Source organism: Camellia sinensis, chromosome 9 (assembly GCF_055761805.1).
Source record: "Camellia sinensis isolate YWXY chromosome 9, ASM5576180v1, whole genome shotgun sequence".
NCBI lineage: Eukaryota > Viridiplantae > Streptophyta > Magnoliopsida > Ericales > Theaceae > Camellia > Camellia sinensis.
Genome location: NC_138969.1, coordinates 3,112,159 through 3,138,536, shown reverse-complemented (window position 1 = coordinate 3,138,536; position 26,378 = coordinate 3,112,159). Strand labels below are relative to the sequence as shown.

The 26,378-nt window shown below is 36.9% G+C and overlaps 2 protein-coding genes across 7 annotated transcripts; both read left to right on the top strand.

Annotated features, from left to right (window-relative positions):
• Positions 1–435: 435 nt before the first annotated feature.
• Positions 436–25,767, top strand: LOC114314360 (replication protein A 70 kDa DNA-binding subunit B). Of its 6 annotated transcripts, none has more exons than XR_014339313.1 (11): positions 436–1,637; positions 11,165–11,253; positions 18,185–18,337; positions 18,487–18,588; positions 23,386–23,537; positions 23,702–23,969; positions 24,057–24,159; positions 24,340–24,394; positions 24,510–24,588; positions 24,670–24,796; positions 24,897–25,034. XR_014339313.1 is itself a non-coding variant. In XM_082885999.1 (11 exons), the coding sequence occupies exons 3-11, from the start codon at positions 18,319–18,321 to the stop codon at positions 25,500–25,502; spliced, it is 1,137 nt and encodes a 378-aa protein (XP_082742125.1). In that variant the 5' UTR covers positions 436–1,637; positions 11,165–11,253; positions 18,185–18,318; the 3' UTR covers positions 25,503–25,767. The 6 variants fall into 6 exon arrangements, 4 of the variants coding, with proteins under 4 accessions (XP_082742125.1, XP_082742127.1, XP_082742124.1 ...); XR_014339314.1 differs by having other exon boundaries at positions 24,894–24,971; XM_082885999.1 differs by lacking the exons at positions 24,340–24,394; positions 24,510–24,588 and adding exons at positions 25,209–25,296; positions 25,383–25,767 and having other exon boundaries at positions 24,897–25,054.
• On the top strand, positions 587–1,641 carry LOC145799007 (putative F-box/kelch-repeat protein At4g39756). Its single transcript, XM_082888511.1, has 2 exons — positions 587–1,230; positions 1,356–1,641. The coding sequence occupies exons 1-2, from the start codon at positions 587–589 to the stop codon at positions 1,639–1,641; spliced, it is 930 nt and encodes a 309-aa protein (XP_082744637.1).
• Positions 25,768–26,378: the final 611 nt, after the last annotated feature.

Sequence of the window (26,378 nt, the reverse complement as noted above, 5' to 3'; positions counted from 1 at the left end):
AGTTTGGGAAGACTAAATAAGTGTACTTTTTGACTTTTTATGAAATATGGGTTGAATTTGGGTTGGGTTTGAAGTGATGTGTTAGAGAGCTGATGTGACTTAAATAAGATGATGTGACTTAAATAGGATAGTGACTTTTTGACTTTTTGAATTTTTTGGAGGATGCCAAACTTGGCCTAACTTATGTTTTTTATTTTTTAATTATAAATTTTCAATTGAGGAAAGCTAAGGCCTATTTTGGGAAGTGAGTTATAATCTACTTCCCAGATTATAACCCATTTTCTCTCTCACAAATTTTTTTTTTACCAAAAAGTTAATTATAACCATCTTCCCAAAATAACCCTAACCGCAAAAAGACCCCATACAAGGATAGATATATCCGTGGAGCGTGTAAACCCTAAACTATTTAACCAAACAGTCCTAGGTAAAAATATCCTGTTACCCAAACAAAAATAAATTCACTCTCTCCTCATTACCTATCTATCCTGCTGCCGTCCCAAACCCTAGATTCTCTAGCCATCTGAAAACAAAGAATACATAGAATATACAAGCCTTATCATGGGCTCGTCCGACGTCGGGATCGGAGATGCCGATATATTTCCGGGCAAGGAGAAGTGACGGCGACGACTGGTACGAGATCAAGAGCGATGATTCCACCACTGTTGACGACCAAAAAAGCCAAATAAGGTCTCCAATTTTCCCTCCGCCAAACCACCTCGCTCAATCTTCTACCATAGCTGTGGGTTCTAGGATATATGTCATCGGGGGTTGCGATTTCTCTGGTGAGTACACCCCAATCCCAGAGACCTTCAAAGATGTTTATTACCTGGATACTCTTTGTCCTGAAAATGGTTGGCACAAGGCATTTTCTATGATGAAACCAAGAGAGTTGCCTTACTCTATAGCCTCGAATGGAAAGATGTACGTGATGGGATCATCTGCAATGGGTGAGAAGGACCCATATCCCTGGGCTGAGGTTTTGGATACAGACCTGGGTGGTGGTTGGACTCCGTTGCCTGAAGATAAAAGTATGGATCTTGCCGTAACCGGCCATGCAGTATTGGAGGGTGGGAACCGAATTCGAGTCCATTCTGTGTTCGATCCTTGCCTACACTATTACGACGTTCAAGATAAATGTTGGGGGATATATTCTAGGGATTTTGGCGTCAACAAGAATTCATCAGCCTTTTTGGATGGTGTTCCGTATTATGTTGATTGGACAACGCCGAGGTGATAGATGCTCTGCTTGTCTCTAATGGTGAAACCGTCCCCAAGCAAGTCAAGGGTTTGGAGGATCTCCCCTTTGATAGATACAAGAATATTGCTATTATGAGGTCGTTTGATTATGGTGATAGATATTCTGATGATTTAGATTTTGAGTGGGTACCAGCAGAAAGACCCGAGGGTCCTTCTCCAAGCGTAAATTTGGTCTCGCACGGAAGGGATGAGCTAGCTGTCATCTGGACCGGCTTAGATTTCTGGAATGTTGCTGGTGCTGTGCTTCATGTGTATTTTTCCAAATTGAAGATTTCTAAAGTGGAAAACGCAGCAGGAGTGGTTGATGAGCTGGTGGCTCATCCTTTAGCTCACAAGCATTACCGTGTCAGGGCCTCTATGTTTGTTGACTGCCTTTCAACGTAAGAACTCCTCCTCCTCCTCCTCCTCCTCCTCCCGCATTTCTTCTTCAATCTCTTTATTTCCTCTTGGTCCTGCATTGCATTGCGTTCCATTTCATAGACAAGCTCTTTCCATTAATTAATTGGAGTCTCTGTGCGACTTTTTTTGCTTCATTTTTGCACTCCCCTGTTTTACTTCAAATTTTTCTCCCCCTTCCTTTTAGACAACGATGAAGCCCTCTTCCATCCCTCCAACCTCTTACCAATCTCTTCCAAAACAAGAGAGCCCCAAAAGACACAGCTCTGGGCTGGGGTTACCTCCCAACAACAGACCAAAATCCGTAAAGGAAGACTCAATTGAACACCCTAAAACTCCTGCCAACCCTTTTTTACTTTGCTGAACATTAATTCTAACAATGCTACTCTTTATTACTTAAGTTTATCTTTTAAGTCCAAAAACAAATTTGACAATCCTCAAAAGTGAAAGAAAATTTACTACCATACTTTCGTCCCCTGAAGGAAAAAGACAGCATTATCTGTATATTGTAAGTGAGAAAAACCTACTCCATCCCTCCCAACTAAAAACCTATCAACTAGCCCAATCTCCCTTGCCCTATCAGTCAACCTATCCAACACGTCGGCCACCAGAAAAAAAAAAAGAAAAAAGAAAAAAAAAGTGATAATGGATTCCCTTGTTGTGTAAGCACTCTAGATGCGTTAAAAGGACTAACCATCTTTCCCATATACAATGACTGGCAAATTATAAGTCAAAAGACACCACCTAATCCACTTCCTCTATCTTTCGCCAATCCCTTTCTTTCCATAACAGAATCCCAAAAAAAATTCCTATCCACATGGATGTAAGCCTTCTCAAAATCTACCTTGAAGATGACTTCCTTCTTCAACATTCTATAAGCGTTCTGCATTTCCAACCGATTGCTGCAAACTTATTCCAACATGTGAAAAGCACATTGCTTACTCCAATCCAATCCACCCTTCATACGAAGCAATTACATCTGAGCGTTGGTGCCTTCCTCTCCGACCACCTTTCCAATCTCACTGCAACTCCTCCCTAAGTAATCTGACTCTTTACTCTTACATAAGAAAGAGCTTTATTGACTTGGAATGACTGGAGAACTTACGACCCATCATATTACTTGTTCAGTTTCTTTTCAGTGTGATTCTAGCTGATGAACAAATCAGTCCTCACACACACCACTACTCTTTTCCCAATCCATTCCATGCTCCCCAAATTCAACATTTGATGCCGAAGACTAGAGACCTTCAGCACAAGTAACCGCTTTGATATACCTTTTTATCTGTGCTTGCGCTGCATGTGCCTATCTCTCTCTGTATTCTCTTCCCTGTCCTCGCTGTTTTTGCCCCCAAATAAAATATTCCTTGATATATTATGCATTTCCAACCATCGTTGTCTGTTATTAAACCCTGCCACCCATTTTGAAATCTCACCAAAAACTTCTCTTTTGTTTGAAAATTTCTGAAAAACAAAGAACCGATGAGCTGTTTATGTATCTTTTGAAGAATGACCTTTCGGTGTGCATGTATCGATCTCTTTCAGAGATTGCATTATCCAGTAGATTCCCTCAAATTAACCTTCATGTTAGTAACTCACCATCAACTGTCTGGTTGTTTCATTCACTGTCTGTTTCATTCTGTGATCACCACCAACTCTCCCCTCGATTCTTCATCAACCTGGATAATGAACATCTTATGCTCAATTTTTGGGCTTTGATGAAAGTTCCTCGGCAGGCTTTCTCTTTATTAAGAAAACTAGATTACAGACACTCAAATCTCTAATCCTAAAAAAGGACAGATGAATCGGAGCCTTTTTCTTCCACCCCAGACATCTCATCAAGGAGAGTATAATTGTTCTCACTTCCTTTCACAGCTTTTCTGTTTAATTTTTCTATGAATGATTTTCACTTCGAGTGTAAAGAAACCCGTACTGCTCGCTTTAAAAGGTAAAAATTATGAAAGAGAAAATGAGCAACAAACGAGCAACAATGGAGAGAGGGGAAAAAAATACCAAGTTACAATCGAACTTTTTTCAAGTGAAGGATACGAAACATCAGCACATGCACGTCGCAGAATAGCACAAGCACCATGAAAAATAGCATAAGCAATATGGCTAATATCACTCTTCTCAATCCTCGGCTGTAATTAAAAGAATAAATCAAAATAAAATAAAATATCCAAACTACATGAGGTAAATATAAGGAAGTATACCTGATGGAAGTTTAGATTGTCATTATAGTGCACTATCATTCCCTTATAGAATCGAGTAACTTCAACAGCAGTACTTTCGGGTGGAACACGCCCATGCCTTTGGCCAAACAAATATTTATCTTTCTCAATTTTAGCAAACACCCTTTGCTCAGCATTGCCCGGAGGAGGAATGTTAGAATGCCAATTAGGAATATATTTCATTACACAAGCATCCAAAACGATTCCATCAAACAGTTTACGACCATGCACAATATCCCACAACTTCATTATAATTTTTTTTTTCGGAGTACCGTTCCAAAACGAAGAATCGTCCAACAGCCAACAGATATCTACTTTTTCACTAAAACACAAATGAACAGAAGATTAATTAGTCAAAACTACACAAGGACAAAATATTAAAAAGAAATAACATATTTAACTTACTGATATTTTTTGTCCCGCAAGTCCTTCATAAAAAGGGAAAACTCGTTCGAAAGCCTCTGATCTCTGAAATAACTTTGCAGCCGTCGCCATTGGAAATCATTATCCTCTCTATAAGGCTTAACTATAACTTCAGCCATCAAAGAGTGAAAATCCTCTATGTCTTTGAATTTTGCATTATAAAGCCCTGCAAAAATATTGAAATTTCAGAGATGCATTTCAAAAAACATAACCAAATAAAATGAAAATAAAGAATGAGTTACAATATACCATTACTATGTATGGCCTTTTTTACCCAAATAAGTTTGGCATTTTGGTTCACGACCGAGATTCCATCTAACAATCTAGTAGAGCAGTATCCCAACGAATATATTTTGCGTAATGCCATGCAAATGTCACTAAATAGTGGCATTACTTTGGGTTGAATGTAACTCCACCAATCCTCGATGGGGCAGGACTTTTCAGACCAACTTCTGTATTCAGAATCGACATAGGAGAAAATATCTTGTTCGACTCTTTCAAGTAAAACTCTTTTGTCATCAACAAAATAACCCTATACAATGGAACTCCCTTTGCAAATCCTCAATGCTGCCAGGTAATCCATTGCTTGGCGATTATTTTCGAAGTCAAAGCTACTGATTGGCATTGCAAACTCTTCAATTAGAGGGCTGGAAAAAGAAGTTTTCCCATATTGAAATTCACCTTGCAGTAGATATAAAATTTCAGCTTCTTTACTAGATGGGTCTGGAAATTCTTCCTCAGACCGTGGATGCATTCTAGGCATATATGGCATATCTTGTTGGCCACTAGCAACCAATGTTGCCCACCAAGAAGGTTGTGCCATAACTAATAAAATAAATAAAAAAAAGAATAAAGTGTAAGTAAACTTCATAACAGAGTCAATATACAAATAAAAATAAACATAATAATAGTGGATGAGGAAATAAAATGATCAATATCATTACAAAAAAATAATTACAAACAATATTAAAACAATCTCAACCAGAAACAATATAAACATATAAAAAAGGGCAAAACTACAATGGTAAATAGCTAACAACAAAACACACAATGTAGATGATAACATAATAGACAGAACAGAGCCTTGTTGTTAACTTTGTAATCATCACAGCACCACCATCAGACCATAGAAGAAAAAGCAAAGATAGAGAGAGTAGAGAGAGAGAGCAAATAGAAATAGTGCACAGAAGAAGAGAGTACCGAATCAGCGAGCAAAGGTGAGCGGAGAAGACCGGCAAGGCTATAGGCGGCGATCGGCGAGGCGAGGAGGAGCAAGAGGGGAGACAAACCGTTCTTTATAGACGAACCGTTCTTTATTAAGTTAAGGCTATTTTAGGAAAAACAATAAAAATTTATGAGACGTGTCATAGAACCCACAGTAGAAGATTGAGTGAGGTGGTTTGGCGGAGGGAAAATTGGAGACATTATTTGGTTTTTTTATGTAGGTTTTTTAGTTATAGGATATTATTGGATAAAAAAAAAAACCAATAATGTCTCCAATTTTCCCTCCGCCAAACCACCTCACTCAATCTTCTACCGTAGCTATGGGTTCTAGGACATATGTCTCATAAATTTTTATTGTTTTTCCTAAAATAGCCTTAACTTATAAAGAACGGTTCATCTGTAAAGAACGGTTCGTCTCCCCTCTTGCTCCTCACCTCGCCGATCGCTGCCTATAGCCTTGCCGGTCTTCTCTGCTCACCTTTGCTCGCTGATTCGGTACTCTCTTCTTCCGTGCACTATTTCTGTTTGCTCTCTCTATCTTTGCTTTTTGTTCTATGGTGCTGTGATGATTAAGGTCTCACAAAGTTAACAACAAAGCTCTATTATGTTATCATCTACATTGTGTGTTTTGTTGTTAGCTATTTATCATTGTAGTTTTGCCCTTTTTTATATGTTTATATTGTTTCTGGTTGAGATTGTTTTAATACTGTTTGTAATTATTTTTTTGTAATGATATTGATCATTTTATTTCCTCATCCGCTATTATTATGTTTATTTTTATTTGTATATTGACTCTGTTATGAAGTTTACCTACACTTTGTTCTTTTTTTTATTTATTTTATTAGTTATGGAACAACCGTCTTCGTGGGCAACATTGGTTGCTAGTGGCCAACAAGATATGCCACGTATGTCTAGAATGCATCCACGGTCTGAGGAAGAATTTCCAGACCCATCTAGTAAAGGAGCTGAAATGTTATATCTACTGCAAGGTGAATTTCAATATGGGAAAACTTCTTTTTCCAGCCCTCTAATTGAAGAGTTTGCAACGCCCATCAGTAGCTTTGACTTCGAAAATAATCGCCAAGCAATGGATTCCCTGGCAGCATTGAGGATTTGCAAAGGGAGTTTCATTGTAGAGGGTTATTTTGTTGATGACAAAAGAGTTTTACTTGAAAGAGTCGGACAAGATATTTTCTCCTATGTCGATTCTGAATGCAGAAGTTGGTCTGAAAAGTCCTGCCCCATCGAGGATTGGTGGAGTTACATTCAACCCAAGGCAATGCCACTATTTAGTGACATTAGCATGGCATTACGCAAAATATATTCTTTGGGATACTGCTCTACTAGATTGTTAGATGGAATCTCGGTCGTGAACCAAAATCCCAAACTTATTTGGGTAAAAAAGGCCATACATAGTAATGGTATATTGTAACTCATTCTTTATTTTCATTTTATTTGGTTATGTTTTTTGAAATGCATCTATGAAATTTCAATTTTTTTTGCAGAGCTTTATAATGCAAAATTCAAAGACATAGAGGATTTTCACTCTTTGATGGCTGAAGTTATAGTTAAGCCTTATAGAGAGGATAATGATTTCCAATGGCGACGGTTGCAAAGTTATTTCAGAGACCAGAGACTTTCGAACGAGTTTTCCCTTTTTATGAAGGACTTGCGGGACAAAAAATATCAATCAGTTAAATATGTTATTTCTTTTTAATATTTTGTCCTTATGTAGTTTTGACTAATTAATCTTCTGTTCATTTGTGTTTTAGTGAAAAAGTGGATATTTGTTGGCTGTTGGACGATTCTTCGTTTTGGAACAGTACTCTGAAAAAAAAATTTATAATGAAGGTGTGGGATATTATGCATGGTCGTAAACTGTTTGATGGAATCGTTTTGGATGCTTGTGTAATGAAATATATTCCTAATTGGCGTTCTAACATTCCTCCTCCGGGCAATGCTGAGCAAAGGGTGTTTGCTAAAATTGAGAAAGATAAATATTTTTTTGGCCAAAAGGCATGGGCGTGTTCCACCCGAAAGTATTGCTGTTGAAGTTATTCGATTCTATAGGGGAATGATAGTGCACTATAATGACAATCTAAACTTCTATCAGGTATACTTACTTATATTTACCTCATGTAGTTTGGATATTTTATTTTATTTTGATTTATTCTTTTAATTACAGCCGAGGATTGAGAAGAGTGATATCAGCCATATTGCTTATGCTATTTTTCATGGTGCTTGTGCTATTCTGCGACGTGCATGTGCTGATGTTTCGTATCCTTCACTTGAAAAAAGTTCGATTGTAACTTGGTATTTTTTTTCTCCTCTCTCCATTGTTGCTCATTTTCTCTTTCATAATTTTTGCCTCAAGGTCCTGTCTTTTGTATTTCTTCCCACAAGAGTAAAATCCTCTTCCCATAAATACTGACCTGGATTTTAATCCGCCCTGGATGTCCAGTATATAGATGGAACAACAAATACAAGGAAGATTAAACATTGAGAAATGCTAGCAAAAACTCATAGATGTTGCACAACATTAAGGTACAAGTTAATAACATGAGAATGTGGGGCACCACCATTTAACGTAGTGTTTTTTAAGGCGAAAAGCGAACTGAGGCGACAAGGTCTCCTAATGCCTAAGCGCGAGGCGACGAGGCGAGGCGACGAGGCGAGGCGAGGCGAGGGCTTCATCGAATCGAGGCGAACACAGAGGACATTTTTTAAAAATTAATAGTATAGACAAAATATAAATATTTTCAAGAACCATCGTGCATTTATCATATGCTAAATACTAAATATCCTTAAAAAACACAAAATATCCAACAAATCTGACATTCTAAATACTAAATCTATAACATATATAAAAGCATGTAAGTGTGGTGTAACGAATGGTGTCACAATGGGTTCTTTGTTTGTTACGGATTTGGGCTGCCTACGTGTTGTTCGGTTGGGCCACACACAGAAACAAACAAATTTCATGCTTCAGCCTGTCAAAAGGCCCACCCTCGTTCTGTTGCTGTTTCATTTCCAAGATCATTCATCCTAGAATTCCTCCCAAACGGTGGTCTGCGGGTTCTCTATTTCCCAGGCCTCCTCCCTACCACATTTGGTTGACCGACAAGGAAGAAGAAAATAGAATTTGCCCCTTCGAAGATGGCCTTTCTCACAAGATATATATATATATATATCATATAGATAGCTTCTCGAAGGAGTGCTTTTTGTCCTCTTCTTGCCATAACTGTCGGTCCTCTTCGCGCCGTAACGCTGTGAGAATTTGGGATCCAAAGCTGTGCTCCTGCAGTTGCAAATCCCAGTACGTACACCCGTGATTTCGTATATTTGTAATGTGATTGCTACTATTGAAAACTGTGTTACTATTTTGTATATCTGTTGGTCCTCTTCCTGGTACGCACACCATGTGTTTGTTAATAGGTCTCAAACATTTCTCTTGATTGGATTGGAATGTTCAACCTAGAAAATTGGATGGGTCTTTTTTTTATTCGGAACATTCAACAGCCGAATTCGAAGGTTTCTTTCAGTAAATGGATTAAATTTCTTGGGGAAAATGAACACTCGTTTAAGATAGAGCCTTATATCCGATCCTTTTCCTTGGAGTTAGGTTAGATTAGGTCACACAAATTGTTCAGTACTTTTCCTTGATAAAGTTCATTTGTTTTAAAAATTATACCTATGTCAGTTAAATCAGCAAAGTTTGACTTACAAAATGGAAATTTCTGGTGAACTTTAAAACAGAGCTGTTTCCTCTTGTTTTGTTTCTATTTTGATTATTTTTTTGAAGGCAAGGTTGGAAAATGATTTTCCACTTCTTTTTTCTATGTTCTATATAATATATTATGTCAACTGAAAAATGTAATTGACTATATATTAAGTTCTAATTTATTGTTAAAAATTCCAGAAAATAATGCAAAAATGACTTTCTAGATTTATTTAATGTTTTTTTTTTTTAATAACACACGTCAGCCCCCTACCCGAAATGAATACAAATTGAAATAGTAATTCGGCACAATATGTGGATGTATGGATAGGGAAGTTTTTTTTGGGGAGCACTGGATAGGGAAGTTAAGGACAAGAGAATTGAATTATTTAAAAAAATATTCAATAAAACAGACAATACAATTAATTAAAACAAACTACTACTTGTGATTATAATCAAATTAGACAAATCACATGTAAATACGACATTTTAGAAATATTAATTTCGTTGACGATTTGGGTAAATAAAACATTTCAGGAAGCCAGTTACCAAGGGAATTGATGGTAAATAAAACATCACATTATTTTTTTGGGTCTTCTTGTTCAGAAATATCCAAGTTTAGATTTAGAATAGATGAGTTAAGCGATTGATGCGACACTTTATTATTTAGATGCAAAACAGTCTGTTTAAGTTTATTAAATAGAATAGCAGTATAAGATAATATCCATCATCACCTCGGTTGTGAAGTGTGAAGTTGCTAAAGGCTCCAAGTATTCATTGAATGTCTTCTTGTAGAATTCATTATATTCCTCTGTAGTGACATCCTCGGGGTTCCGAAGACAACAAATCAAGCGCAGTACACAACAAGAAAGAGCATTTGAATTCTTACCCATATAGACTGGGTCTCATTAGTGAGCTCCCGATTCCAGTACTTCTCAACAACTTTCTTGTTTTTCTTCTTCTTCTGCTATAGATAAATTTAAATCAATAACCGTGTAGTGCAGATAGAAATTTACATTGAGAAGCAAATGATGGACCATATGCTTATTAGAATGGGCAATTCAGGAGGGAAAGGAAAGAAAAAAAAGAATGAAACAAAGAAAAATGAAGACGATCATCTCGTTTAACATATGCTTATTAGAGCAGGATATTAGGACAGTGAAAGGCACAGAAGATGTATGGCTTGTAAGACCAAATCGTGTAGAAGATGAATTAATTTGATCTAGAAGATGCAGATCCTAAAACCAGAACGCGTAGTAGATCCTCTTCGAAGATGAACCGGAGAGAAAGAGAGAGAGAAAGAGAGAGCGAGAATTTCGGGTCATATGAAACACATAGGACCAGCCATCACCTCATAATTAGAATTATCTAACTACATAGATTAGATGACGATACGTTGAACAACAACAAAATTTGGCAAAATAACACTATAATATTTGTAAATATAACTCTTACATAATTAACTCTATTATTTACAAGATCTGTCCGACTCTTTATGTTTTGATAATTTTATCACATTTAAGTGGTGAAAAAACTGTTCGAAAATGTGATGAAAATTTTAATTATTCTTCATTTAATGAAAATTTGTTTTCCCTTTAAAAGAATCATACCACCAAAAAAAAAAAATAAGGTGGACATAATTTAAATTTGTCAAAAGTGTTGTCTCTCTTTTTGTCTCATACACACACCTTAACAAAAAGCCTTTAACCAAAAGTGAAAATTCCAGATCAATCTTTAATTCCTTTTGTTTCTATATAACCAGTTCTTGTTGTCTATATATTATTCTTTGTTGTATCAAAAGTGGACATTGAAGATGGAAACTTTTGTGGAAGTAAATCTTATTGCTAATCATAGTTAATTTTGAGTTTCTTTGAAGTCTTAGTTGTGAGGAAATTCACATGATTCTTTTATTATGTAGATGAAGTAACAAGATTGTCGATCTTCTTCCTGCCGTAATGCTGTGAAAAGTAGGCCTCCAACGCTCTGGTCCTGCAGTTGCAAAGCCTGGTACGTACACCCTGACATGTTCAGCAGATGCGCACCGTGTGTTCGTTAATGTGTCTCAATAATTGAGGAGTTAACTAAGTTTGTGTGTGGTGCTTCTAATTGCTCATTCATGAAACTGTACAACTGTTTATGTTTTCATATCTTTATAAAATTTAGATTGTCCACCTGTCCAACTGTTTATGTGCTGATAAGGAAAATATAAGAATGAGACTATAACTTTGATAAAAAACAGCTTGATGTTCAAGTCAGCGAACCACGTGGCTTCACATTACCACCACAATCTCAAAAATGCAGCCACCAAGTCAGCCCCTGCTCCCAATTTTGACCAGGACTCCTTCATTTATTGTTCAAATATGCCCAACGCTAATGTAAAAATGGTACTACAAATGGGCAGTTTCAAGTTGGACAATTTAGTTGAGACCATTGACTTCGAAACATAAATGAGATTTCCTTATTTTTTCTCCTCTTAGGTGAATTTATATATCCAACTCACATCCAAATTTGTCAAGATATAATTAGAATATCTAATTATATATATTAGATAACAATAAGTTGGACAACAACAAAATTTCGCAAAATAACTCTACCAAGCAAACTAATTTATAAAAGTATTATGTGAAATTCCTGCCACCTAAGACATCGAAGCAACAAAAAATTAAGTTTGATTAGCAATAAGATTTCATTCCATAAGAATTTGAGTTTCATCTTGAACCTGCACTTTTGATGCAACAAAGAATAATATATAGACAATAATAATTGCTTACATAAAAACAAATAGAATTATAGATTGATCTTCAGTATTTCCCAAATCTGAAACGAAATCAGTATTTCTAACCAAATCTAAAAATTGCGGGCTAAGAAAGGGTTCCCCAAGTACAAATAGAGAAAACAGTAGTTAAAATTCAAAACACAATTGTTGAAATTATAAAACTGTAGGTTAAGTTTATAGGGTGAATCCATTGTCTGAATTTTAAATACATTTCACTCTTCAAATTCATAAACCGAACACAATTTTTAATATTTATTATATTTGTGGCTTTTATTGTATTTTCCACTACCTTTTTATAAACTTAACTAGGTTTATGTGTGGGGTGTTTCTAATTGCCTATCTATAAAACTCTGTTCAGCTATTGATCTTTTCATAATGTTATGAAGTTTATGTAGCTAAAAACTTACAGAACTGAATAATTCAAAACAGAATCATATATGAAAAATTTTTAGGGCTTCCTTCTTACAAAACAAAATAATTAAAAATATAATTAAAAATATCTAATTATATATATTAGATGATGATAGGTTGGACAACAACAGAATATGGCAAAATAACTCTATGATATTTGTAAATATGAACCTTACATAATTAACTCTATTATATTATTAACTCTATTATTTAAGTGGTGAAAAAAACCGTTGGAAATCTGATGGAAAATTTAATTTGTTCTTGATTTAATGAAAACTTGATCATCTAATTTTCCTGGCAGCTACGCCATTGGAGATACCAAAAAAATAGGTTTCATTAGATAATTTGGACAGCAGCAGACTATTGGAAAATAACTCTATAATGTTTATAAATATGACTCCTAGATAATTAGCTCTATTATTTATAAGATGTGTCTAACTTTTTACGTTTTGATAATGTTATGAAATGTAACTACATCTAAATATAACTACATTTCATTTCTCAAATTCATAAACCCGCCACAATTTCAAATATTTATTATATTTGTGTTTGTCACTGTATATCTACAGGCTTTTTACGAACTTAACTAATTTGATAACGTTATAAAATTTATGTGATCAAAAAATAGGTTTTCTTTTAAAAGAATCATGTATAAAAAATTTATAGTGCTTGCTTAGATAAGTTGGACGAACAAAGTTGGATGACAACAAAATCTGGCAAAATAACACTACAATATTTATAAATACGAGCCTTACATTATTAACTCTATTATTTATAAGATGTGCCCAACTCTTTACGTTTTGATAATGTTAAGAAATTTATATGATGAAAAAATTGGTAGGAAATCTGATAGACAATTCTATTTATTCTTTATTTAATGAAAACTAGGTTTTTTTTTAAAAGAATCATATATAAAAAATGTACAGCAATTCTTTTCTAGCAACCAAACTAATTTATAAAAGAATCATCTAACTTTCCCAACAGCTAAAACATTAAACAACCAGCGAACTAATTATAGTTAGCAATAAGATTTACTTCCATAAAAGAGAGACCACTTATGGGAAATTTAAATTATGAGTATCTATGCAAGTATGTAGATAAAGTAACAACATTTTTATAGCAAAAGAGGCCAATTTTTCCCCCTGCTAAAGTATCTGCTTGCTAGATACCTGAATAGATTCCTTAGGTTCATTGGATTTCCATTTTCTTTATTTATTTGTTTTATAGTTTCAAGGAATATATGATAGCTTATCTCTATTATGGATTTATTTAATGGCTTCCTTTTCTTCTTTATTTTTTTGACTTTTGAACGGGACATAAAATGCCCAAAAAGTAACTAGATGCACAACGATTTCTGTCCTAATTTATTTTTAAATTCCCAAAAATAAATAAATAATTAAAAAAAGAAACACTCATTTCTACCCAAATAAATTAATTCTCTACGTTAAATGATCTCAATTATACTACTATAAATTAGGCTCTAATTCTTAGCGAACGCTTTAATTCTAACTTGTTCAAATTAGCGAACCGAACAGATTTAATTGTTATTCTAATCTATCTGTTCAAATAATACAGGTCAATAAATATTATAACAATCAATAACACTTTCAATCACATAATTACCATCTAGGAACATAATTAATAGTTTCAATCAAGACTCAATTCAATCACATCCAATTTCAATAAACTGAATCAATTTCCGATTAAATTTCCCCAATTGCTCTAAAATTTCCAGAAGCTCATCCATGTACTCAACTTCAATTGGTGCACCCAATAAGATAGGTAATTCTCCAATTTTGATAGATATGCACAAACTAAATTATTAGGCACTTAGTTCAATTAGAATTACGAAATAATTAATTCACTAAAATTACAACCAACAAGTCTGGAACACAATTTGAAAAAATATTGATATTGAAGGGATAGACAAATTGGATACCAAATATAATAGACAAATTGCAAACTATAGCGCAACCCCTACATGTAATAGATATTCCACATTTTCACCAACAAGAAATGTAGAAACAACACAAAGTGGGCTTCGAGAAATTGAAATATACACAAAGTGGGCTTCGAGAAATTGAAATATACACAAAGTGGGCTTCGAGAAATTGAAATATACTATTCTATTTTGATCTACACTAGAAAAGATGGAAATCATGTCATCGATTAGGATGTTTAGCAACATTCATATTCTCAACTTCAAATAGCTATAAAAACATAGAGCATTCCCAAAAAATGAAAACACCTAAGTTCATGTTAAAATCCACCTACTCTCCACCTATTTCACCCACTTAAACCTACTCCACTAAACCTAACCCACTACACCACTACCACCTCACCTACTCCACTAAACCTAACCCACTACACCACTACCACCTCCACTTCACCTACTCCTTACCTACTACACACTCACCCTCTTCTATATATAGGAATCATGAATCATTGTAATATATATCAATATAAATCAATCAATAATACAATTCTCTATTTCTCTTTATACATTAAATTTCTACATGGTATCAGAGCAAGGTTAAGCACTTAGTATTTTTCGTTTCACCGGCGGGCGGCAACCTCGCCTTGGCCGCCCGCCGGACCTCAACCTATTCCGCTTATTTTCTACACATACCTTCCCATCACTGCCTAAATCCTCTCTCTTGAGGCCAATGTGAATTCCTCTTCTTCATAATCTGCACTAACTGTGGCATCTTTTCCTGGGGCAAACTCTGCAACCCAACACTCAATCTATGCTTCTCCTCCATGCTCATTTGCCTCTTGTTAGGATCCTTCGCCTTCGGCTTTGGTTTGGGCTTCGCCACAGCCTTGAGCTTCACTGCAGCTTTCAGCTTCACGGCAGCCTTCGGTTTCACAGCAGCTTTTGGCTTCGCAGCTGGCTTGGCCTTTGCCGCTGGCTTGGGCTTCACAGCGGCTTTAGCTTTTGGCGCAGCAGCTTTTGTCTTAGCCGGAGCCTTCTTTTCCTTTTTCGCTTTTACAGCCTTCGGCTTTGCAGCAGCCTTCGGCTTTGCTTCCCTCTGGTGGCTCCCCAGGTTCCACCTGAGCTGCATGATTCATTTATAGCTGCAATTGATAAGGGAAGTATTAGAACAATGCCCAATAGAAGTATGCCAGCTGCTCCTTACCCTACTCCTGGAGCACTATTAATAGGTGATGCTTTCAACATGCGTCATCCTTTAACTGGTGGAGGAATGACTGGAGCCCTGTATAAGGTGTTTTGTGCATCTCCTGATCAAGCAAGGAAGGAAATGCGTGAAGCATGTTTTGATTATTTGAGCCTTGGAGGTGTGTGTTCAACAGGACCAGTGGCTTTACTCTCTGGTCTAAATCCTAGCCCATTGAGCTTGATACTCCATTTCTTTGCTATAGCCATATATGGTGTTGGCCGTCTCTTGCTACCATTTCCTTCCCCTAAGCGCCTGTGGATAGCAGCTAGATTATTTTTGGGTGCATCGGCTATCATTTTTCCCCTCTTTCTCTCACATGGGCTTGTCCCCTCTCTCTCCTCCGTTTGATTTCAAAATCCATTATTTTTATTTATTTTCTCCAAACCACTTTCCTTATTTCCCCCATCTTTCATTTTGATTTCAAATATATTTTTATTATTTCTTTCTTTATTTTTCTTTCACATTATTTTTTAATCTTTTTCAAATTCCATTCATACCATATAGCTTTGCACACCATACCATCTTTTATTCATCTCAGGGATCAACCCCGATCACAATTTTAACCAAAAAAAAAAAAAAAAAACAACCACAACAACACAAACCACAACACCACAAGATTTGTTTTCTTTTCTGCAGACGGCCACCCACCGACCTCACTTTTTCGCCTATTCCGCCGGTCTTTTCTTCTTGCCTCCGTCCTGGGCGGCCCTTGACGGTGTTGCCTCCGTGTTTCCCACTCCACTGGGCACGATCACTCCACCTTGCTCCTCCACTACAGCATATGGCGGACTTCCAAATCGGAACATAACGGTGGCCTTCCGCTTCAGCTCCTTATTTTCCGCCTTTAGCACACTTATCTCTGCTCGCGCATCCTTATACATGCGTTGGAGCAGAGCCAGTTGGGCGTTTAACTGTTGCACCTCATTTGTCCTACTCTGCAGCCGGTGCGACAAGTTTGTGACCGCAGTCATAGTTTCAACACAGGACTTCAATGTATACTGATTAGCTTCAATATCCGTTTGCACTGCCATTTTTTGCTCCACCGACCGCATCGGAAAGTTCAACGGAGCAAAACCAGCGGTGTTTGGTTGAGGTTCACAGGCCACCGCATCAGTTATCTCTCTTGTTGACTCGTTGAGGTCGGGAAAGAGAGTGAGCAGACCACGGGAAGAAGAAGCCATGTTTTTGGGTTGCTGAGTGTTTCAGAGAAGGGTTGGTTTCAGAATGTTACAGAGAACGAAGAGGTTTCAACTGGTTTGTTATGCTTCCAAGCCTCAGACTTCGCTTTGGTTTATAAAGACAGAGACGACGAGGCCGACACGCGCTCTGTCAATCACGTGCATCGCCGCGTGTCAGGCGCCCCTTTTGATGGTTCGACGCTTTCTGTCGGGCACGTCTTTTGATGAAGTGGGCGCGCCTTTTGATGGAACGCCTTTTGATGGCACGCCTTTTTATGGATTGGGCACGCCTTTTGATGGCACGCCTTTTGAAAGATTGGGCACACCTTTTGAGGGTGCGACTTTTTAAGGGTCCGACAAGACTCTGTAAACTGTCCCGACATTGATTCCGGTTAGCTCCTTCATGGGTCCGACAAGACTCTGTAAATTGTCCCGACATTGATTCCGGTTAGTTTTTACAAGGGTCCAGCAAGACTCCGTAAACTGTCACCACAACTGTCACAACATTGTCTGCTACAACGGTCCGACATGACCCCATAAACTGTCTTCTACATCGGTCTGACACCGCCATCCAGTGTCCTCTACACCGTTATGACACCATCATACAGTGTCCTCTACATGGTTATGACACCCCCATACAGTGTCCTCTACAACGTTATGACACCACCATCCAGTGTCTTCACCAATGGTCTGACACGACCATACAGTGTCTCTTATCCTCTTTTATTTTTATGTATTTTCTTGTTTTGTTACTCTCTCCAAACTCAAGTTGGTTAGTTCCTATCCCCCTTGAGTTTGCGGGGGGCTGTTAAAATCCACCTACTCTCCACCTATTTCACCCACTTAAACCTACTCCACTAAACCTAACCCACTACACCACTACCACCTCACCTACTCCACTAAACCTAACCCACTACACCACTACCACCTCCACTTCACCTACTCCTTACCTACTACACACTCACCCTCTTCTATATATAGGAATCATGAATCATTGTAATATATATCAATATAAATCAATCAATAATACAATTCTCTATTTCTCTTTATACATTAAATTTCTACAGTTCACATTGTAGAATTAACATACAACCCTCTGACTAGCTCTTGTTAAACATACATTTATTTCTTCAATTGAAATTCTACTTCTTCGTTTTGCTTATAATTGTCTACTTGCTAAAAAAATTCATTATTGATTTATTGTAAATCTATGCTACACATTTGATAATTAAATGTAGGTGTATTTGAGATTTTAACTCAAACAATATGAATAACGATTTAGTCAGAACTCGAGAAAGCCTATTGGAAGAACAAGAAGGTATGCTAGATAACTACACCGACATAGTTTGTGTGACCAATACATTCACAATTAACGAATCGATATTTCCCAGCTCGTACACGTGAACAAAATCGCCAACGCCAGCGCGCATACCGTTCAAGACTAACAAATGAACGCAGGCAAGAAATATTACAACAGCGAAGGGAAAATCGTCAACGCGCAAAGGAGCAGCAATTACGCAACAAAATGATTGAAAATGATAAAGGTATACAACATGTTATCAGATGTAATAGAGTTACCAAACCTACAAACCTATTGCCTGACTAGCCTTTGCAAGAAAGAGGCTGACATCTTTGTAAGTTTGCTATATCAATTTTTCCCTCATCCATAACATCTAATTCAAATGTTATATAGATGTGCCTTCAACTGTTGTGGCCCCAACTGAAAATTTCTACTATGGGAGTTGCTCATCTGGTGGTATCGCAGCTTCTTCAGAATCAAATGACTTCCCAATCCGTATGACTCTACGACTTCATATTTCCATACTAATGTTTAGACACTATTTACCATTTGTCAAAATATACCCTACTTGTACATTCCACTTACTATCATGATTTTAGGAATGCTTCCTTCATATGCCGACCATTCAAGCGATTCATTAAACTATCAGGCGAACCAATCTGATAACAACATAACCACAACTTGTACCCAAAAGTGTCAACGTATGTTCCCACAACCAAAAACTTGACGTCTAATGTATTCCACAGCATTTTTACCAACACTTACATACTAACAATTATTGCTGTTGGTAGGCTGTCAACGAACACAGAGAATTGCAAATAGGATGCCTTTTCCTCCAACTTCTGCTTCCTGTCTTCCTCCAACATCTTTGTGTAGATTTTGTGGTGCAAGACTTTTTCCATACAAGTCTAAAGGATTATGCTATTCACAGGGCCAAGTACAACTTGCTTGCAACCCACCACCTCAAGACTTATATCGCCTAATGACATCCAATGATGAGGACAGCCAATATTTCCGTGCAAATATTCGAACATACAATAACTTATTTGCCTCCACATCTATGGGTGTCTTGATAGCAAGGTTGCAATAAGGAAAAACGACATATACACTTTTCAAGCTCAAGGCCAGGTGCATCACTACATCAATAGTTTACAACCACCTGACAGCAAACCCAAATACCTCCAACTATATTTCTATGACACTGAGCATGAATTGCAGCATCGTTCGGAAAATGCACCACAATTACGTGTTGATATCATTGAGTCAATAATGCGCATTTTGTTAGAAAATCCCTATACAAAATTTCTGCGCAACTTAAAAGATGTTGTGATTAACGAGGAATGCAGTATTGCCATCCGAACAGATCCTTGCCTAGATCAAAGAACCTACAATGCACCATCGGCTTCACAAGTTGCATCAATATGGGTTGAAGAAGAGTCCACCAACAATAAGACTTGGGACATTCTTGTCCATAAAAAATCAGGTGGCAGCCAACGAGTTATGCATTACCATGGCTGCCATGACCCTCTTCAATACCCTCTATTATTTCCTTACGGTGAAACAGGGTGGCACCGTAATGTGAAAAAAAAAAAAGGGAAAAAATTCCATCAGACAACACAGGCATTTCTGAAAACACATCAGAATTGTTACCCTTAGAAAATGAAGGTAAAAAATCCTCTACTCATTGAAATTATATTATTGTTCCACTGACCAAAAAACCCCAAAAGCTCACAACCAGCCTACATCCATTCTAACTCTCTTTTTCCTCACAGCTTCACATGCTGTTACGAGTGATGCATCAGGAATTTCATGCTGCCAATTCTACAGCTATCTGCTACAAATTAGGCCTTCACAAATATTGACAACATTACTTTCAGGCAGGTTGCTACAACAATTTCTTGTCGACATGTACATAAAAATTGAAAGCACTCGATTAGACTACATACGAGCTAACCAAGACACTATTCGTGCGGACTTGTACCAAGGAATAGTCGGCAGTGTAACAAGTGGTAAAACAAGAGCATCAAACATTGGTAAACGCATAGTACTTCCAGCATCCTTTATTGGTGGCCCTCAAGATATGAAGCGACGATATCTGGATGCTATGACATTAGTACAACGATATGGAAAGCCTGACATATACCTAACAATGACATGCAACCCTTCTTGGCCTGAAATCAAAGCAGAGGAGCTACATGAAACAGAAGAAGCACAAAATCGACAGATCTTATCGCTCGTGTTTTCCTGCCAAAATTGTGGAGCTAAAGAATGAGTTGGTCAAAAAACAACTCTTCGGCCCTGTAGCAGCTTACACATATGTGATTGAATACCAAAAGCGTGGCCTTCCACATATCCATTTCTTGTTGGTTTTGAAATCTCATGCAAAGATTATCCATCCTGAAGAATATGACACATACATTTCTGCCGAGATCCCAAATAAAGATGACAATCCACATTTTTATATGGCAGTTGTGAAGCATATGATGCATGGCCCTTGTGGTGTACTGAAGCCAACAAACCCTTGCATGACCAAAAAAGGCTAATGCAAGAACAAATACCCTCGAGAATTCTCAGAAGTGACCAAGTGGTGAGAACTCTTACCCAATCTATAGGCGCCGAAATGACGGCAAGTGTGTGAATGTTCGAGGTAGCCTTCTAGACAATAGATGGGTTGTCCCTTATAACCCATACTTACTTGCAAAGTTCGATTGCCACATAAATGTTGAAATCTGTTCCACAATCAAAGCTGTAAAATATTTGTACAAATATGTATACAAAGGGCATGATCGTGTTTCTTTCCATTTTATTGGCAATGATGACGGCTCAATTATTGATGAGATTAGTGCATACCGATCCGCTCATTGGATATCTCCACCTGAAGTTGCATGGCGTATTTACAAATTTACATTTAACGATATTTCTCCAGCAGTTTTAGCTCTCCATTTACACTTGCCAAATATGCAACTTGTAAATTTCAAGGAAGAAGATAATTTGCCCAATGTCCTACAATCTGGGCGTGCTTCTAGAACTATGTTCATTGAATATTTTGCGATGAACAAGACAAACACATTTGCTAGGCAATGGTTATACTCTGAATTCCCTGAACGTTATGTTTGGAATGTTCAAGATCGATATTGGAAACCACGTCAAAGAAGTGGGACAATTGAAAGGGTTGTATCAGCCAACCCTACTGAAGGAGAACGATACTTCCTACGTATACTTCTAACACACATAAGAGGAGCTACAAGTTTCATAAACCTTCGTACTGTTGATGGGCAAATATGCTCCTCATTCAGAGAAGCTGCTGAAAAACGATGCTTGCTTGAGAAAGACAATGCCATTGAAGAATGCCTTGCAGAAGCAAGTGTTTTCCAAATGCCTTTTGCGCTGAGGCGTTTGTTTGCAACACTATTAGTTTTCTGCGAACCTAACAATCCAAGATCATTGTGGGAGAAATTTTATGATGCTCTATCAGAAGACCACAGACAAAATCTACAACTCACAGCAGAACAAGTACAAAACATCACGCTTGACCATATTGCATGTTTCATCGAATCAATGGGCAAGAAAATCACAGACTACAACCTCCCAGCATACAACAAAGATTCCATCATACGAAACAAACCTACCAAGGAAATTGAGGCTGAACTACAAATCCCAATTTCAGAAGAAGACATACATATGAAAGTCCTCATAAACAATGGACAGCGCATTGCCTTTGATCTGATTATGCATTACATAAAGCAACACTTAGGAGGTGGATTTTTCATTGATGGCCCAGGAGGTATAGGTAAAAATTTCTTGTACCGAGCATTGCTAGCTGCTATACGCTCAGAAGGATCTATTGCTATAGCAATAGCTAGCACGGGAATAGCTGCAGCTAACCTACCTGGCGGCCGCACTGCACATTCTCGATTCAAAATACCTTTAGATATCAATAGTTCAACTGGTTGTAATGTTGGGAAACAAAGTTGAGTTGCCATACTCATTCGAAAAGCAAAATTAATCATTTGGGATGAAGCGCCTATGGCAAGAAACAAAATATTGAAGCTTTTGAAGCAATGTTACGTGATGTTTGCTCAGATGAGACCATCTTTGCTGGAAAAGCTGTAGTATTTGGTGTAGTATTTGGTGGTGATTTCCGACAAGTTCTTCCGGTTAGTCCTCGATCCACTCGTGAGGAATGCATTAATAGTTTGGTGGAATCAACACTCTGGCCTCATCTTCACATTCTTCGTCTAACAGAAAACATGCGAGCATTACATGATCCTCAATTTTCTGATTTCTTATTAGACGTCGGGAATGGAACTTACAACAACATAGATGAGGACTTAATCACAATACTTGAATGCATGACTATCAACACAAAAGAGAGTTCAAATCCAATATTAACATTGGTTGAACACATCTATCCAGATTTCACTGAAAATGCATTCAAACCAAATTACTTGACATCTCGAGCCATCTTGACTCCTAAAAATGAATTCGTAGACGAAATCAATAAAGTCTTGATGGACCAATTCCCATGAGGTTCATACACATACACTAGCTTTGACAAAGCGACAAACGACACACGAGAAAACTACCCATAAGAATTCCTTCACAATTTGATTCCCAATGGAATGCCTCCCCACCAACTACAACTCAAACAGTTTTGCCCAATAATGCTTCTCAGAAACATAGACCCTGCTGCAGTAATGTGCAACGGTGTGCGATTACTATGCAAGGCTCTAAAACCTAATGTTATCCACGCTGAAATTGCAACTAGCCATTATCAGGGCAACTCAGTTTTGATCCCCCGGATTCCACTTAAACCAGCCAAAACAGATAACTACCCTTTCTCATTTCAACGCAAACAATTTCCAATCCGACCTTGTTTCACAATGACTATCAACAAGGCTCAAGGACAAACCTTAGAGCAAGTCGGCATTTACCTTCCACAACCTGTGTTCTCCCATGGACAATTATATGTAGCACTTTCAAGAGCACAACGATCATCTGCTGTAAAAATCCTCATAAAACCAGCCAGGCAATCAAAAGACATGTCCAACATGACACGAAATGTTGTCTACAAAGATTTTATCCAAAAAACATCATAGGTAAATCCAACAAACCCTAGAAGAATTTGACAACCCACACTAAATGTAACATATCCTCCAACATAAACCAATCCATATATACTTGCACACATAGTCAATAACACACCAATCAAATTAAAAATATATCCCAATATATAGCAAATCCATGTAGACATGCACACTGATTCACTTATACCCACATTTGCATTTGCAGGAACAATGGAAGAGAAAGCTATAATGATTCGTGAGTTATCTTATAGATCGCACAAATGGAGAGCCAAACTCCGTGTCATTCAAAAACAGCCCCCTCGTACAACCAAGCTTGGAACAACTACTATCCAACAATTCATCCTAACAGACAGTGAGGTATATTCAATACATTACTAACAACATATTACATCATCCTACTTTTAGCAACCCCAAAACACCTCATACACACACACACACACACACACACACACACACACACACACACACACACTAAATATAGAACCCAAATACTCATTATAACTAATATTATGCCATATTAGGGCTCACGAATTCAAGCTACATGTTTTGATGATGACATCCCATGTTTGATGGCCTACTCCATGTATACAAGACATTATTTTTCAAATGGCATCATCAAATACATTGACCCTCGAAATAGAATCATTGACAACACAATTCAACTCATGCTAAACTCTCGTATATCAGTTGAAGAAACTGAATCAACAGAAGAAGCAAATGCATTAGAAACATACTTTTTCATCCAGCTAGCAGATGCTTCCGACTACATTACAACAAATATCAAATTTGGTAAATTCATATGCATACCACAACTAATAGTAGCACAATCACTCTTTTAATTACCTACCATTCACATTCATGTTACATACCTAACAGATATTGCTGCTATTGCAACCAATGTTCTTCCGACAAGAACAATCACAAAGCGAATCGATGGACAACCAGCTAAAGTCAGAGAAATCTTTCTCATTGACCAATCGTTAGTTCCTTACCAATTTCCATGGATATCCTACATATCATATTGACATAATAGCTATTTCGAAGTTCAAATTAACAATTACACAAATTTATTAATAACACATTTTCAAATGTTCCTATCAACAACAATCAACCTATCGGCATGGGATGATTTCACCACAAATGAATGTGAACACATAAGCTCCATCATTACTGAAAAGCCTACATTTGTGGCCACAAACCTTCTACATTCAATGGTAAGTTAACATACCCTTTTCTCCAATAGAAAATACCACATAATTGTCCTATATTTTCCATCATCGAATATCTAGAAGAATAAAATTACGCCTACACTTTAAACTACAATTACAGGATGCTCTTTATCAACTACTCCAACAACTGAATTCATCTTCAATGCCAACATACCTGAAATACAATCGTTGCATGAGTGGTATAAATCATAAACATTATATTCACTTTAAGGCCTTCACATCTAACCTGTATTAATAGCTTCTTCATTACATTAACGCAGGCAACTAGCAAACCCAGAAAAAATTGAAGAAATTGCAAATTCAAAACACTTGTTCCTGTTGCCGTCTCCAACTTCATCTTCAAAAACATTTGAAGTTGTACCTATCAACAATTTGTCGTCGCATGATGTATATACCTTCTTATTCGTTTTCTTAATTGAAGACTACTACATTGACATATATATATATATGCATGCTTACATTCACATACTACTTTCTTTTAAAGCAGGGCAACATATGGATAAAAGGCAAAATAACAGCAGAACCAATAACCCAGCGTCCATGGTATGTTGCTTGTAACAAATGTAACCGCAGTACAATGGGGGACATTGGCACCTCATTTACTTGTATTGAATGCAATACAGAAGAATCTACAGCGACAGCAAGGTACAAAACATATAATTTGTTACAACTAAAGTACATTCTCTTACATTCTCTTTTGGCTTCATGATAATTTCCTATATTACATTCACTTACATCCTATTATACCCACCTTAACTGCCTACAAATCTATCCTCCGAATTCAAATCAAGGACAACAGTGGTTGCTTCCAAACAGCTATTTTTGGACCACATGCAGAGAAGCTGGTAGGCCATTCAGCAGATGCATTGGTGCAATTAAATCTCAGGGCAAGTATCTTCTTGCTATTTAGAATCAAGGCTTAAATTAAAGCATATGCACAATTATTTAATATACATATACTCTTCAATTGTAGGAACGTATGCAGAAAATAGCTGACATCAACATGGCTTCAAAGGAAAAAGAATATTATATTCATCTCGCTCCTACCAAAAATGCAAGTTCAACATGGGCAAACAACAAGTGGACTGTCTGACAAGTAGAAGATGTATAAATTCCCTTGTGTAATACAATATATTATTAGTAGATCTACATATATAGATATATATATATATATATATATTAACATATCTGTCAATATATATCCATATACTTCACTAGAAGTTATGTATAATAGTTAACTTACACTTTTTGCATAACATATAAACAACCTTGGTATGTAATAACTTCCGCGTTTTTGACAACATATAAATAGCTGCCATCAATAGTATAAGATTATGCTTGCTAGCTTTTGGATGCTACCTACAACACTTATTTAATCCTACATTGAATATCTATTTTGGAGCATTCAGTGCTTGGAAGCAAAGTAGCCAATATGAGGCATGCAGATTTGTTATTCGCATTCTCATCTTCTATTAACATATTTTTTTTTCTGCCTTTATTATTAGCGGAATTTATGTTCTCACCAGTTCTAAAAATAGCTGGATATTCTGTCTGCCCGTTTGATGGATTTTATATGGTAGAAACAGTTTGTACACTTTCCACTTGCCCATTAGTGTGTATAAACCTGCTACAATATTGTTTTCAACCGTCTCTTGTTTGTCTAATGTGTTCGACTAGCCTGAGATTTCTTCTTCACAGGATCCAATGAATTCGTGATTTTCGGAGTTACCTTCACCATTGGGTAACCTTTATTAGAAAAGCAAGCTTGATGAGCTGATATAATTTCGCCTCTTATCATGATCTACCTAATGGGTTTATTGTGCCCTCAATACATCAAATCAAGTTTTTACACAACATTTTTTTCTCTTTTACAAATGTTTTTTCAGATCTTGGGTTCAGGGACTAGCCTGTAGCTTTTTGTTTACCTCTCTCCCTCTCTATTAATAATCAACTGAAAAATGATTTGTTT